We start from the raw sequence: 16,012 nt of genomic DNA on the forward strand, positions 1-16,012 counted from the left end.
CTGGTCATACTTTATCTCTCTATAAAATGTCATCATGATCAGCCCTGAAAACTTTTTCTTAGACACCCAAACCAACAGCACGTAATTACGGTACTGTACCTTTGACAGTGGGTTAAGGTTTTACGGTACTTCACGTGTTCTGGGGTCGCAATGAACAGTCCATTACGGTAATATATTCAAACATGACGTCAGTGTCGCACACGTCACGCCCACTTCAACCCACAGAGAGACAGAGGCTGAGAAGAGTCAGCGTCTCCCGCGTAGCGACTTCATCTCTGTCCGGACCTGAAAACACAAACTTCTGTTAACTCAAAGTTTGATTCTTGTTGTTTTGTTGTTGTTGCTGCTTTCGCTTCTGCTGGAGGACGTTCTTCATCCGTGAAGTCAGAGGGAACCAGGTGAGTGCTGCCTTCACACTGAGCCAACAACAAAGTCTCCGTAAACTCAGGCTCTAACTTAAATCCCTCCGCTGTTCGCGCAGTGATCGTTAAATCACTAGTTGGTAGTTAGGTCGCCCAGGACGGCAGCCTTCCCTCCCGTCGGTCGGGATTCTCGTTAATTAATTGGCTGCGATCAGGCGCAACGATATTCCGTATTCGTCAATTACATTTTCTTAAACTGCGTGGGGCCTCAGCTTTCATGCGTGGTGGTGGTGGGGGGGGGGGTTTGAAAGGGTTTCCCTCCACACAAGCCTCTTTTTTTCGGGGTTAATGAAGCGGTCAGAGACGAGCCTCCGTGGGCGCTGAGGAGCCGGGATGTCGCCGGTGATCCCGGAGCAGAGCTGGAGGGACTAATGGAGAAACTCCGTCAGTATTTGTGCATTTACATTACGTTCCGCACTATAAGGCGCACCTAAAAGTCTTTAATTTTTTCAAAAACCGACCGTGCGCCTTATAATCTAGTGCGCTTTATAATCTAGTGTGTTTTATAATCTAATGCGCTTTATAATCTAGTGCGCCTTATATATGATTTTGAATAGGCCATTCATTGAAGGTGCGCCTTATAGTCAGATGCACCTGATAGTTCAGAAAATACTGTACTCTTTTTCATTGAATAGAGGCAGTTTACGTGACAGTAAAATACTGTATCAGCATGTTTGGAAAATATCAGTAATCTTTATAATACAACCTTGATTTTTCCTAACTACGGTCAGATTTTTTTTAAATTTTGCCCTTACTTAAAACTTAGTTTTATTTTAGACCTGCAAACCCAAAGGGCAGCATGATGCCATAGTTGGTTGTACTTTAACCTCAGATTATTCCGATTATTCCGTTCCATTTGAAGACTTGTCTTTTCTCTATGGATTCTCCACATACACCCCATTCCTTTGCTCGTCCCCTCCAGGTACAGTTTGCTGACCCATGATGACACCGGTCACACACCTCTACACACCTGCATTGGTTCATGTAGCTGTAGCCACATGAACCAATGTACTGTAGGTCCAAAATCGTACAGCAGTAGCTAGGTTGCCTTTCTCTGTTTTGGCCCTGAGGTGATCTGATAACATGTGTACCCTGCTTTTCAGCCAAAGTCTGCTGACCAGAGCCAACAAAGTCGTGGGTTGAACGGCGTTCTGTCTAATGTTTTGACCTGGACGTTCAGCAGATCATAGGGAATATAAGTGCACATTCCAAAGCCAAGCTTGACTAGTTGTGGGAAGTAGTCGGCTCAGCTGTGCTGTAGATGTGTTCCGGACAGCTTGACCAAATGTATGTGTCCTGTGAAGAACACATTTCCTGGTACATGTGTTCTTCACAGCCACAAGCACATTACTGCATGTTTTGGCTTGTTCAGGGACTGAGGAGACTTTCTGTCGCTGCAGATGAAGAAGACTTACAGTATATCGGAGCTTGCACTGGTATTTCCATTTCCGCCACCAACATATGTCCACATAGGCTGAAATAGCCTATGTGGACATATGCCATTTGTGGGTTTTATCAGTTGGTAAAGATATGTATCTACATAAACGTTTATATTCAGTGGAAAAGATGAATTAAATCTCGGCATGGGACTGTCTGAGTTAAGGAGATGCCAAAAGAATGACAGCTTTGTTTCCTGTGCTCTCCTGGAGCTGTTTTAACCTCGTTTACCTTCACAACATTTTTAGCTTTGACCAGCTTTTCCTGTGGGAGAAAAATAAACGTGAATTTTAAGAGGGACTTTTACACTTGTCCCATTTTGATTGGACTTATTTGAAACTTCCCTTATGCCATGACGGAGACGAGAAAAACAAAACCAAATCCTTGGCTAAATGAAAATAGAGGACTTGGTCCAGATCAAACAGAACCCTATTTCAGTTTATTTTTAATATGAAATAGTTTTATGGAGAGGTCGGACGTTCAAACCAGTTAGATTGATCAATTGCAGGCTTGTACACATTATGCCAAATCCTTTGCAATATTTTGTTTACTTTGCACAACAGTAAATAAACAGGGTTTAGGTCAGATCTACAGGTTTCTGTCAAATTTCTGTCGTGTTTGCTGTGCTGTTGAACTGTGAACATATCCGTTCTGCTGCAAGGAAAGAAAGCATCACAATAAAGCTTGTTGGTAAGGTTTGTTTTTGGGCAAAATAAACCCAATGTGAAGGGTGTACACTGTATTATATACAGTAATGGGTGTTTGTTATGGGCTCTTCTCCAGTGAGGATTCAGACTGAAAACATGTCTGTGTTTAAACAATGTAGGAGACTGCATCAGTGTGGCCATGTTGTTTATGGTCGTGGTGATAACAGGTTAATTTGTTCCAAGGCTTATCTGGTGCCAGAACCCTGATCAACAGTGTGAAATAATCACAGAAGGAACTGTGGAAAGTTATCACAGTGGAAACCCCTTTATCATCCGTTGTTTTTCATTGTGTGTATGTCTGTGATGACGTTCCTTGTAGTGCTCAAACAGATGTTCCAAGAGCAAATATATCCGGTCTGAAGCTCATTGGACTCATATTTGTGTGCTCATGTATGTTAAGTGTGCTGTTTTATCACTTTAAAGGTGTTCACTGTTTTTTTAACGGACGTCTTTACAACTCAGAGGTGAAGAGAACAAGGTTGTTGTGAATGCCTTCCATGTTGTTGTGCAATACGATCAGCTGTAATAGTCCCCAGAGAGGGAGAGGGAGAGAGACAGTCCATTACAACTGAGAAGCTGGTACTGGTTTGCTTTTCACTTTTTTTTTTGTCCTATAATGGGTTTATTACTTGGGCTCTAAATGGTTGAGAAAAGCAAATTAGTGCTAGTGCGGTAAGTATAAAGAGGAAATAGACAAAACGGGGTCAAGCAGATGGGCTGAAGTTACATTCATTCTCGTGTGTGTGTGTGTGTGTGTGTGTGTGTGTGTGTGTGTGTGTGTGTGCGTGTGCTCTTGCAAATGAATATGACTGGAATGTCCTCTAAAGATGAATTTCAATTTATCTTGGCGTCACTCAAGTTTCGACTGTGGGAAATGCTTTGACTGGATGTAACCAGTTAAAGTGATCTGCTCCTGGTCTGGTGCTGTGAAGCGATTATCCTCTCTACGTTTACATGTAAATAACTAGCTGCATGAACACACTGCTCAGGTAACTTTTTTTTTTTTTTAATTTTAAATACTGATTTGAACCTCGAAGGGAAATTAGGAAATTTTCTTGGGTGACTCACTGTCGGCAGTTAACACTAGCCATCATCATCAGCTGTATCCATATCCTGTTTTTGCATTCGCAGATGAAAAGGGCGTACATGGAGAAATTAGAACAAAACAGATTATGTGCCAATCAGTGTCGCTCTTGCACCTCCTGCAGGTATAAAAGTAATGATGTTCAGGACCTTGTTGAAATAACCAGTGATTTTGACACTCATACATAAAATTAATCTCACATAAATAACGAGAATCTGATTCCACTAATCCCACCGCTGATAAGATGTGTGAAGATGTTTGTTTGAATAAGTAATCCTGAAGTTTCCTTTGTGTTCAAAGTGTTTTCTGAGTCTAAGAGACGTTGAAAGCAGAGGAAACTCAAAACCTGTAATGTCAACGTCAGGAATGTTTTACACTCGACTGTTTGTGACATGAACAGAGTGTTTCTACTGTTTGCTTTGGGATTAAATCCCTCCTTAGAGCTTTGTTAACCTTTGTACAATTTTTTAGTGCCTAATGGGACTTAAACCACATTATTGTGTTACTCTAAAGCTGCCTGTTGAGGCACATTTTATCATCTCCTACAGCTTTAACCTTGTGCCTCCAGTGTTTTAGTGGAGGGTTGTTTCAGGTCTGATCATCATCTTCAGGGAAGGTTTCCCACTGATATTAATAACAAGCTAAGGTGTTGTCAGTAGTAGTCACGGCGCCTATGGCATATTTGGCATTGTCAAGGATTTGCATTCATACTGTGTTCAATTAGGTGTCAAACAGGTTCTCAGTATCAGTTTTGCATGAGAACCTCAGAAAAGTCTCTCATTAAACGATCATGAGACTTCTCAAAAGTGTATAATTACAATCATACAAATGTAAACACTTTTATTGGACATAATTTGATCAATTTTTCTTGCACTTGAAGTATCACTGAAAACGGATAATTATTTGTGTGAATATTAGTTTTGAACTGTTAATCAGACAAAGGGGTGTTTGAAGAGGTCAGTGTTCTACCATAAGTCTAAACAATTACAGTTAATATTTACACCTCAGCTGTATAATTGTGGCCAAATATTAGCAGGCTATATAGAGCGGGTTACCAGAGACGTTTACAGATACAGATGCTATCCAATTTACGCAGTCTATACTTTATTCTGTGATTGCTTTGACGGTTAAGGTGTTTTCTGCTCCATACTTGAGGCCATTAGCTGAGTCTGTAAATCACAAGTGGTACATTCTGTTTGTGTTATTGCAGCCTCTTTCTGTCACATTTATGAAGTGTAACAGCTGCTCATCTGTTGCCGTGAGATGTGTTGTTGAAGTGTCGTGTTACATTGTGGGGGCCAGGTGTTACCAGTTTAAATGTAGTTATGTAGAACAGAGCCTGAAGGTGATGGTGATGCAAAGGATGGGGAAAGACACAGGCAGGTTGAATAACTTGGGTAGGGTCTGTCGGAGTTTGTATGGTTTATGTCAGGGTAATGGGAGTGCGCACGCGTGTGTGTGTGTGTGTGTGTGTGTGTGTGTGTGTGTGTGTGCTGAAGTCGTTGTTCGTCTTTTGTGTGGCTCTGCGGGTGCACCAGTGACGTGCCCTTAACGTCCCCCTGCCTCTCGCCTGTAGACTGATGGGTTAGGCTCCAGCAACCCCCATGGCCCACAATAAACAGAAGAAGCTGAAGAAATTAGATGGATGGGTGAATCTATAATTGCCATTTGAGGTAATTAAAATGCCAATATCACTCTAGATAAGAAAGTACTATTCTCTAAGACTTACCAGAAACTATTACAGGACATAAAAACTATACATACGTTTCAGTATTACAGTATTTTATTTTATTTAACTTTCCTTTAGAGCCGAGGAGGAGGGAGGAGTTGTAATTCGTGAGAGACAGAGCTGTCGTCAGAGAGATTGTAGTGTGTATGAAGTGGCGCTGCTTGGAGGTTTTTTGTACCAGAAAAGGGATCTCCACTGGTTAGATATGGCGGCGTACAGTTGTTCATATCTATGAACGTTCGTAAGTCAGATGTTTGTGTCTTGAGGACTACCTATATTCTTCTTTCCTGGCTTCAGGGACCTTTTCTGAGTAATATGAACTTGATAAGGAGTCATTCTTCTTGATGACTCTGTTCCAAGATGGCCTGACTTTGAAACGGAGGTTGAAAGTGTCTCTATATGAACTCCAGGATAACTGACAGTGGTGACTTCCTGTTTTTCTTCACGTTCCAACTTAAATACTGTTTTCGTCTGCTGTATTGATGCTCCAATGAAAACCTTTGCATGAATCACTTGCTCAAACTTGGCTCCAGAGTGACTGCCTGAAGCTGGGCTTAGACGACAGGATTTGCAGGTCGATTTGGTTTAATCACATCTCTGGACAAATGAAAAACAAGTCTGGTCTGGGTCCTGGATTGGCCCCTGTTTTTGACACAGATCATCAGACAGTATGGCTGTTGCGGTGTGGTGAGTTATTCTTCTAAATAGACCGCCATCATTAATATCAAAGACATATAATAGTTAGGATTCTGGGCTTGCACTAGGAGGTAGTATGACTGTGGCTCAGGATAAAAGAATTGAGTAAGCCACAAAAAGCTAAATTCTGTGTCCAAGACAGCGGCTTGCTGTAATAGCAAGTAAAACTTACAAGTAAACATTGAGTATTACCAAGAATCAAATTTATTAAAATCAAAGTGTCTAAGTCAAAGTTAAAATGTCTTGTAGTCCAAGTAAAACTAACAAGTAAACATTGAGTAATATTTTGTATGGCTGTATCTTCACATAGTGGATGCAAGTTTTTAATTGTTGGGGGGGTGTAAGGCCATGATCGTCATAGGTGGGTGTAGGAGGGATACCCCCCCACAGTGGGGGTCCGGGGGGCCCTCCCGGGAAATTTTTTCGAAAGTGGGGTTGTTTTCCTGCATTCTGAGGGCAAAATCTTCTGTTCAGTTTATCTACAAAAATACACTAAAGTAAACAGTTGAAGCTTAACTATATTTATTTCTGTCCTACTTTATGCAGGTATAAATGTGAGATTCAACAATTGAAAACTTGCATTCACTATGTGAAGATACAGTCATACAAAATATTACTCAATGTTTACTTGTAAGTTTTACTTGGACTAGAATACATTTTAACTTTGACTTAGACAACACCATTGGTATGCCATAGTTTAGTTTGGGGGTTTTTAAATTCGATAATGTCATTTTTAATTTCAATTTAAAAAGGCATATAAAGTGGCAAGCGAGGTGAATACACATTTACATGCATCGCTGGTTATTCCTGTTGGTCATAGGGATCAAAAGTCTATGACTACAAAAAAGTATTGATAGTATCTTTCATTTACCGTCTGATCGGTCTGTCACAACTCCTACCTCCTCTCAGCATTCACCATTTGCTGTTCAATTAGAATTTTAACGCAAAATCTACTATAAAACACTCTATTCTCATTTTCTTTCAATCGATCGTCCTCGCCTTGTCGTACACCAATTCGCGGGTTTAGCTTGTAAAAAATCTTTTTGTTTTTCATTGGACGAGAGGAGGTCATGACCCGAGTGCATATTTAATGATCGAGAGCGTTCGGGTCACTTCGGCTAAATTCCGTCGGCATGCGGAAATAGCGCTCCGGCGGAAATAGCAGCGCTAGCAAGTGGCGCTAGCGGAAATGGCGGTGCTAGCGGAAATAGCGGCACTAGCGAGCGAAAAAGTATTAAGCCTTTTTTCCGTAAAAATAAGAACGCCACTGTGGCTACACAGTCTAAAAACCATGTAGCCAATCTGGAATTTACTTCCCCTATGGCGAAGTGGTGAATGGCTAGCGCAAGCCCAGGGATTTAAAATCAGGACCGTTATATCCATTTTCCAGGCAGGTCCACAATGGTTAATGAAATAATAGTTGTAAACAGGAAGTTCCTGGAGGCCTTTGTGTTCACTATCATGCTACTGTGGATGGATATTTAAACTGAGAGTTGCTCTCCTAGTCTCCAGTTGGCTTCTACTTCCTTCTTTGTTCTGCACATAAGGAGGTGCTTCGTTCTCTCTGGCTTGTTAATCTTAATAATATGCTGTAGCGTGGGTGATGTGTGGAATGAGGAACATGTGTGAAATATCTCCATGTGATTTACACAGCCTGATTTTAAACTTGTTCAGGATTTCCTTTAGCAAGCTGTCTTGAGTTTATTGTTGGTGTTTGGGCATTGTGGGGCATGGCCATCAGGAAATAGGAAGATTCCACACCACAGACATTTTCAGACTCATCATAGTTTAACCTGAGTCAGCAGATTCTCCCAGGATTGTGGTTTTCAGAGGCTGAAGGGGTTCAAAGTGCACGTGTTTTTAATTGGGGGAGTCACCTTCAACTTTTTACTGCTGTAAAACAATAAGAAACTTGTTTTACAGCAGTATAGCCCTGTTGTGCAAATGAGTTTATGAAAGTGTATGACTCCCTGCACACTGGCGTTGTAACAGGTCATCTCGACATCCACAAGCCGTCACACTTACAAGCAAAGGTCTGTTTATATCAGGCCCTGTCCACACGATGACGGATTTTTTGAAAATGCAACTCTTTTGTTGCGTTTACGCCTTCCGTTCACCAACAACGCAACTTTTTAAAAACGCTGGCCGAGGTGGATTTTTTTAAAAACGCTGGGTCTGCGTTGTCGTGTGGACGGTGTATCCGCAACTTTTTAAAAACACTGACGTCTTGCCTGTGATGAAAACCGCTGTGACGTCAAATTTATGTGACAACAAAATTACGGAGGATTCCTATTGGATAAAATTTGACTCAATGCTGCCACCACATGGTTTGGCATGCTTAAAGTCGTCTTCAAAAACGCACTGGTGTGTCTACGTGTGGACGGAGATTTTTTTTGAAAACGCTGTCGTGTGGACGCGAATCGTTTTTGATGCGTTTTTAAAAAGTTGCGTTTTCCAAAACATCCGTCATCGTGTGGACGGGGCCTCAATCACACCTCTCCTTCTGCACCCCCCACAGTCCTTTGACTCTCCTGTGTCACAAGGGTGAGGAGTGTCTTATAGTTTGAACATCATTCTACCCAGCCTTATGCTTTCACAGTTTCTAACTCTGGAAAATCCACATGATAGATGAAACAACCATGTAAAAAGTCTACCTGAGCCCAGGAATGGCCTCCCCTGTGGTGTTTCCCCTGTCTGCTGATGATAACACAGGAGGAAACCCGTCTGCTTCCTTTTTCCTGCTGCATCAGGAAGTTGTGAGCATCAGGTCAGGGGAACAGTGAGGGAAATGTACTTCAAGGTAAACACTCTGTCACGCTTCAACTGAAGTAGACAGCAGAACATTTGGTTTCATGCTTTTTACTTCATATGTCACTGTTGTAAGTCTGTCATACAAATATACCATGAACCTTACTGGGAATGTCAACAAGAATGTGTGTAATCCAACAACCCAACCAATACGATACAAAGTGTACTGTGAAAGTACATCACCATGCAGACTAGTGAAGTAAAGAACAGCATGCTAATGATCCGCATGCTCTTCAGCTTTGAGACAATAAGCTGGATGAAGCTCAAAGAGGCTTGTTGTGTTTCAAGATGGCTGAGAGGACTTCCATTTCTGTGAGCAAACAAACAAGATGAGATGTTTGATCAAGAGATCATTCTGTGAGCTCTAGAAGAAGCATGAATAAATCATATCTACAAATTAGCTACCACTTTTGATGTTTATGAATGAAATGACATCCCATCCTTTCAATTAAAATAGATTAGATGCTGTGAATGTTTACACACCTTCCTTTCAGTAGCTTCATATGTAAGAGAAAAAATATCGCGTGGAGAGAAAACAAGTTCTCTTTGTGCATTCTGTAGTGCATCCTCACTGAAGCAGTAAATGCTCATTGACTGCTTGGACAGCACATATTCTTCAAAGCCAGGCTTATCAGTGACTCCTACATTCCTGTTCCAGAGGTCCTCCAATGGCGTTGCTGATCTTCTGTTAGCGACACACCAAGAATTTTCTGCACTATTGTAAGTTCTGTGTGGAAAGATGTCTGTTGTGCATCCAGTCAACTAAGGCCACTTTGTCTGTCACAACGAACCCGCCCGCTGGGAGTGTATGCAGTTTGTTTGTGCTGCATTCAAAGTGACAGGTTATTAGGTAATCATATTTTGAGAATGTCCATCCTTTGATTCAGATCTTGAGAACAGGTGCTCTGTGATCTGAAACACCAGAGCTACTCGTCTAAACCAGCACAGGGAGGAGGAGGAGGAGGAGGAGGAGGAGGAGGCTGCTGGTGTTGAAACTTGGTGGACATTTATCCTCCATGATTGAAAAATGTGAGACGCAGCATTGATGCACGTCGACGCATGAGCAATGAAAATTAAAAACCTGGACCATCTCTTTCCACACTCAGGCATATATCAAACACACACACACACACACACACACACACACACACACACACACACACACACACACACACAGCTCAGTATTGGCTTGTGTGTGTGTTTAAGGTTAATGGTTTCTGCCTTCAGTGCTCAGCTCTGGGTGAGTAATGTGTCTGAAGCAGCTTCTCTTTGTGTAGGTGCATACAAGTCCTCAATAACATGCCTGCAGCTCTCAACAACCCACACCCAGTTCATGCTTGACATCCACTCACAAAGGAAACAAAGGAGACGCCACCATCAGCGACCATCAGCTTCAAAGAGGCCTTTATTTTATTTTATTTTTGCTGTTTATGACATAATAAATTTATGAAGATTAGATTCATCTGATAAAATATCACTGTTGTTGTGCACACACTAAAGTGTTGTTTAAATACAGATACGAAGACATCCCATCCTTTGATTCCAGTTTCACTGAATCAGAAGTTAAAACACGACTGTAAAAGAATTTAATTGCATGGGAACAACAATCATTTGGTTTCACTGCTTCCTGTCATGTTTGTAGTTTTTTTATTCTTTGTGTTTAAAACATGCAACATACTCTCGATCTGCATTGTTGTGACTTCACGTCTGCGGATTGAAAGTCTATTTAGCAGCTTTTAGACATAAATATGACCATAGAGTTATTGTTTTTTGTCTGTTTAGTGTTCCTGACGTCCAGATGCACTAAATTGCCTTTGAATCATATTTGTGGCCAGCGGCCCCTCCCTGTCGGACCCGTGATACCATGAAAGCTTTCTGTCTGCTGAATTTGAAGTCTTCCTGAATCATTCCTGATCTTAATTGTAAAGATGTATTACCTATAATCAGCTAATGAATGATGGAAAACTCCCACATGTGTTGAGCTATAATGACAAAGATCCTTGATTGATTGGACTATAGAGTAAACATGGAGATGCTTTTGGTCTGTTTTCCAGTTGCACCACCTTGGTTTTTGGACAGATATAGTACAACACTAATATTACTACAGGCTAATCTTGAAGAGTGCAGCATTGTTAAGTCTGCAGAGAGAATAAAAGAGAATTAAAATGTCAGTTTTGAAAAATGCTTTGCATGAACTGGTGCCTCCTCTTGTGTGGTTCTAATGTCTCTGTGTGAACGAGCCTCTGGAGCTGCAGCTTCAGCTTCATGAGTCCAGACTGAAATATATGAACCCGTAATTGGAGCCTGAATGGATTCATAATGTGTGGTCTCATACAATATAATGACCTCATCACACAATGTGTTTGTCTCAGCAAAGCTGTGTATGTGTGTGTGTGTGTGTGTGTGTGTGTGTGTTTGTGTTGATCTGAGCTGATTGTACATGTGTTTGCAGGTGCAAGTGATGAAACGTGTGTGTTTGTCCCAGTGGTCTGGTATTTGCTTCATCAGCAGGGTCTCTGGGTGCTGAATGGGCGGGGGGTGGGGGGGAGCAGGGTCATGGAAAATTCCACCGGTACCCTGTAGGTCAACAGCACCGATGGCGGTCGTTGTTAACCCGGGTCTCGACCGATCCGGTATGGAAGTCAAAAGTTTTACATCGGATGCCCTTCTTGACACAACCCTCTGTATTTATCCGGGCTTGGGTCCGGCACAATAAGACATTGGCTTGTGCCCTCTTGCGGCTACATCACTGTTATATGGTATATACTGTAATATTAAGTAGATGTCAGATACAAGTAGTGTCATGTGTGGACAGATACACACTTCTTTGTGAGTTTCTTCAAAAATCCCTCCTAATAATGGAAGATGAAAGAGAGACAGAGAAACAGTATTTGCATTGCGGTGTGTTGGGCTGTTGTCTGATGATTCTGCTGAAATGATGCAACCACCTCCTGCTCTTATTAGGGGAGTCATCGGTGATTCAACGATTACAGATATTACGTACGACAGGTGCTTGTGTGTGGAGCGTGTTATTACTCTGCTGTCCAGGAACAGGAAGCCGTCTGTCAGAAGCTGTGATCGCATTAACCTCACGATGAAGATCAGACGCTTTGAAACTGTCAGGACTCATTCAGTCATGTTCCAGTGGTGGTAAATAAACTGGACAGAGCGGGGTTTTAAACTCCAGTGACTCATCGAGTCTGTTGACACCCGTCAGTATGACACAACAGGTTTTGTCATCATTTATCAGCCGTCAACTTAAAGATTTCTGTGCCTACTTTCCCCCCATTATTGTTATTTATCTTCGTCCAGAATGAAATCCAGATTCCACGGAGCAAAACAATCCATCATACCCAACGCAAAGCCCTCATCTGTCCCCCATTTCATCAATACTGAGTTGTGTCTTGATAAATGATTGGGTTTTTTTGTCAGTAATGCCTTCCGTCCATCGCCTGAAGGCATCAAGAGTGACAGATGTTGTTGATTTGCAAAATTATTCCTGTAAGCCATCTTTAAGTTGGAACCAAAGAAGATTTTACAGAAATGTTTTTAACTATCCACAAACTGCAGTTTGTGTGTTCAATTGATTTATCTGAAACACACTTGATGCAGAATTCTGTAGTTGATGGTGATTCTGATGGAAGTTAAGTGTTTCAGCTGAAACGATGAGATAAAAGAAACTTGGAACAACCTGTAGAGTTGAGAAGAACTTTAGTTATGTTTTGCTGTGAGTTTGAATGTGAGTGGCCTTTTTTTAATTACACCAAGTCAATAACCTAAAGGTTCTTTGCTTGTGTGAGAATATTTAGACATGCTGTTTTTAGAAATCACAATGACTTTGTACTTTTAGCTTAGTGTTTCAGTTACAGAAACTAAACTACCAGTGGAACTATCGTTGTGTGTTTGTCCGACTATGTCGGGAATGAAAGTTGAAAGTGGAAATCAACAGAAGCTGTCTGCAGTTTCCAGATTGGTTGGCAGAGATGGTGACGCAACAGATGCTGTAACTCCCTGGCTGAGGTGAATGAGATGACTGTTTTCTGTCACTGTCAGGTTGCAATGATGTCACCGTGTCCTCAAATTGGTGTTGCTATGGTAATGTGGTTGCTGAAAATGCCTCCAGCAGGTCTCTAATCTGTTGTGGGTGGGGGTGGTGGAGCTTGTTAGATGAGACTACTAAAAAAAAACAACTTAAGGCCTCCTTTCTCCTCCCCTAGGTGTGTGACATCCTCTGCTGCGCTCCATTATGTCATCAGAAGCCACACCCATTCAGGGGTCAAGACCAGTGACCCCGCCTGTGACCTCTGCAGGATCCCCACGTTCTTCATCATCAACAGGTAAAGAAGACTGAGGTGATGAACCGTAGTGCTGTTCACCGTGAAGGAGCTCACTGGTTTCTGTCCCATCAGAACACCTGCATCCTCCAACCTGCAGACACAGAGACCGCTCGCCCTCCCCGCTGAGAGGCTACCTCATCCCCAGCCCTCTGCCCACACGCAGAAACAGGACCTGCTCAGCGTACGAACACACACACACACACACGCATACACACACACATATACACGATTGTTGACGTTCTCATGAGCGTGGAAAGCTGCACGAGGGAGACTAAGAGTGAATAAAGTATCTATTACCATCTTATCTACATTGTGTATCTAAAGACAAACTATGACGAGACAGACAAAAGGTTTTCACAGTAACTGCAGGGATTATAGGATCGACACAACTATTTGTTTAGTGTTGCACTAATGACTGTTGCTGGTTTTTCAGCTCTTTGTTTGAGGTGTAAATATTCAGATGAAGTTTGTTTTTTTTAAGACAGAAACACACACGTCCCAAATGCTCTAATAATGATAAAAACTATCAATTTTATTTATATTGCACTTTACATTCCGAAAATCTCAAAGTGCTACAAAGACAAAGAAAGCATAAAATCCATGGTGAAACAAACTAATAAAACAACACAACCCAACAATAAGGCATATATAAAAGGCTAAGGAAAGGTGAGTCTTCAGGCTACGTCCCAAATGCTCTACTTAAAGTGCTGTCAGGTACAAACTGTGTGTGTGTGTGTGTGTGTGTGTGTGTGTGTGTGTGTGCGTGTGCGCAGGACGGTCCTTGCATCAGAGGGTCCCTTGTATAGCGGTGTCTGTAAATGCTTTTCCCGCTCCAAAGGCCATGGCTTCATCACGCCATTCGAAGGGGAAAATGACATCTTTGTGCACATCTCAGAGTAAGTGTGTGTTCGTGTGTGTTCACTGACATGTTGATGGGTTTACGAGTGTGTCTTTTACGTGTGTAGCAGTGTGTTTGTGTTGCTGATCCACACACAGTGGATCAGCACAGACAAACTAAATATTGCAAGAGATCTCGATAGTGAATCAATAAAAGATTACATTCAGAACTCAGACCAATGAAACTATAAAATAAATGAGTGAAAAATAAAATGCAAACATTAAACAGTAAAACTAAACTGAGTGAAATAAAAACAGCTTTATGCCAAACCATGACTGGTTTGGCATAAAGTTGATGTTTGCCATGTGAATTTTGTGTGAAACAATGTCATTATTATGAGCCCATTAGAATCCTACTATGGTGAGTTATAGTATCACCATAGTAGGATTCCTAAAAAGTCCCATTTCTACACTCCGTTCAAGAAACAGGTTCTTTTACCTGACAGATCAGAGATTCTTGTCTACGTACCACTGCCTCAGATCGGTCTACCAATTTTAAGCAGTTACTGGAAATGTCAAAACCTTGGTGACAGTCGAGGCCCAGTTTCTCTCTGGAGTCACAGAGGTGCTAACCTGAATACTTTTAAATTTTTGGAGGTCTTTCTAGTGACGTGCAAGTCAGCTGCTCTGACTTGCATCGCTGCTGTTGGCTGGCAAATAGACCACTTCTTTGTTTCCATCTGTGGTGGCAGCGCAGCCAGAGACGGAAATGATTTTAGATATCAGTTCAGTGCTTTGTCTTTAACTGTAAATGTCTGCAAGTAGATTATAGAATTCTGTTTCCATTCTCCTTCACTTTTCAGTCTTTCTTTCTTCCTTCTCATGCAGCATCGAGGGCGAGTACGTGCTAGTAGAGGGCGACGTGGTGAGCTACAAATTGTGCTCCATCCCTCCCAAAAACGAGAAGTTCCAGGCGGTGGAGGTGACCATCACTCACCTCAAGCCGGGAACCAAACATGAGACCTGGGCGGGACACATCGTCAGCAGCTGAAAGCTGCTGGTTCCTGGTCGAGGCCTGTGAGGAAGGGTGACGTAGAGGAGGAAGTACAGGAGTCCAGAGGGAATACTGGAAGATTTAACATTGGGGTTTGTCCCACACATGGAGGGCAAAGGGGAACCTGGGCATGGTTTTTAGTTTTTTTTGTTTTGTAGTTCAGGTCAGCTGGGAAAGGTCAGAGGAGACGTTAGTCAGTAGAGGCTCAGCTCAGAGGGAAATAAATAACTATAGAGAAATTATACAGTTGGTTTTATCGTTATTCCAATAGCGTTATAGGGAGAAGATGCTTATCATATATTTAAGCTTACAGTATATGTATATAAGCAGGGAATCTATATCACTACACTTTTAGACCCCTATGTTGAAAATATATGGCGCATTTATTGTTTGAAACTGGATTTCATTTGTGGAGAGAATTTATTTCAGCTGCAGAAGAGTTTCAGCGCTGGGATGAGGGCTGGGGGGGTGCGTGGGGTGGGGGGTTATTTTCCTGGTAAACTGTGTGCCTACTTCTACTCAGAGATGTTTGTGTTTACGGCGACCGCCACACAGATCTGACCATGTGTGGGTGGCATCATGGGTGGATTAAAGCATTTTCAACCGGTATGCCTCAGTGGCTTTTCTTCTTTCGTTTGTTTTTGGATGGATATATTCGGAGCATCTTCACTGAACTGGTGTGAAGTAGAAATTAGAAATTAGAAATAGAGTAACAAAAAGTAAATAATCATTAAATGTCGATAGTGTCTCAACAGAACTGAATCAACCAGAAGTGGGTGTTCAGAAAGGATGTCATCATGTATAATATCAATAAATGACATTTGGGTTATTTACATTTGTTTGTTGGTTTATTACTCGTGAATGTGGTAATTGTTGTTGTGAATGAAACTGTTGTCCTTGT

At 41.8% G+C, this 16,012-nt stretch overlaps 1 protein-coding gene across 3 annotated transcripts; it reads left to right on the plus strand.

Annotated features, from left to right (window-relative positions):
* Nucleotides 1–218: 218 nt before the first annotated feature.
* On the plus strand, nucleotides 219–15,938 carry carhsp1 (calcium regulated heat stable protein 1). 3 transcript variants are annotated; one of them, XM_068337743.1, is made up of 5 exons: nucleotides 219–398; nucleotides 13,101–13,220; nucleotides 13,293–13,401; nucleotides 13,994–14,116; nucleotides 14,946–15,938. In XM_068337743.1, the coding sequence occupies exons 2-5, from the start codon at nucleotides 13,130–13,132 to the stop codon at nucleotides 15,106–15,108; spliced, it is 486 nt and encodes a 161-aa protein (XP_068193844.1). In that variant the 5' UTR covers nucleotides 219–398; nucleotides 13,101–13,129; the 3' UTR covers nucleotides 15,109–15,938. The 3 variants fall into 3 exon arrangements, with proteins under 3 accessions (XP_068193844.1, XP_068193846.1, XP_068193845.1); XM_068337745.1 differs by lacking the exon at nucleotides 219–398 and adding an exon at nucleotides 590–827; XM_068337744.1 differs by lacking the exon at nucleotides 219–398 and adding an exon at nucleotides 591–806.
* The last annotated feature ends 74 nt before the right edge of the window (nucleotides 15,939–16,012 follow it).

This window comes from Antennarius striatus, chromosome 16, assembly GCF_040054535.1.
Source record: "Antennarius striatus isolate MH-2024 chromosome 16, ASM4005453v1, whole genome shotgun sequence".
NCBI lineage: Eukaryota > Metazoa > Chordata > Actinopteri > Lophiiformes > Antennariidae > Antennarius > Antennarius striatus.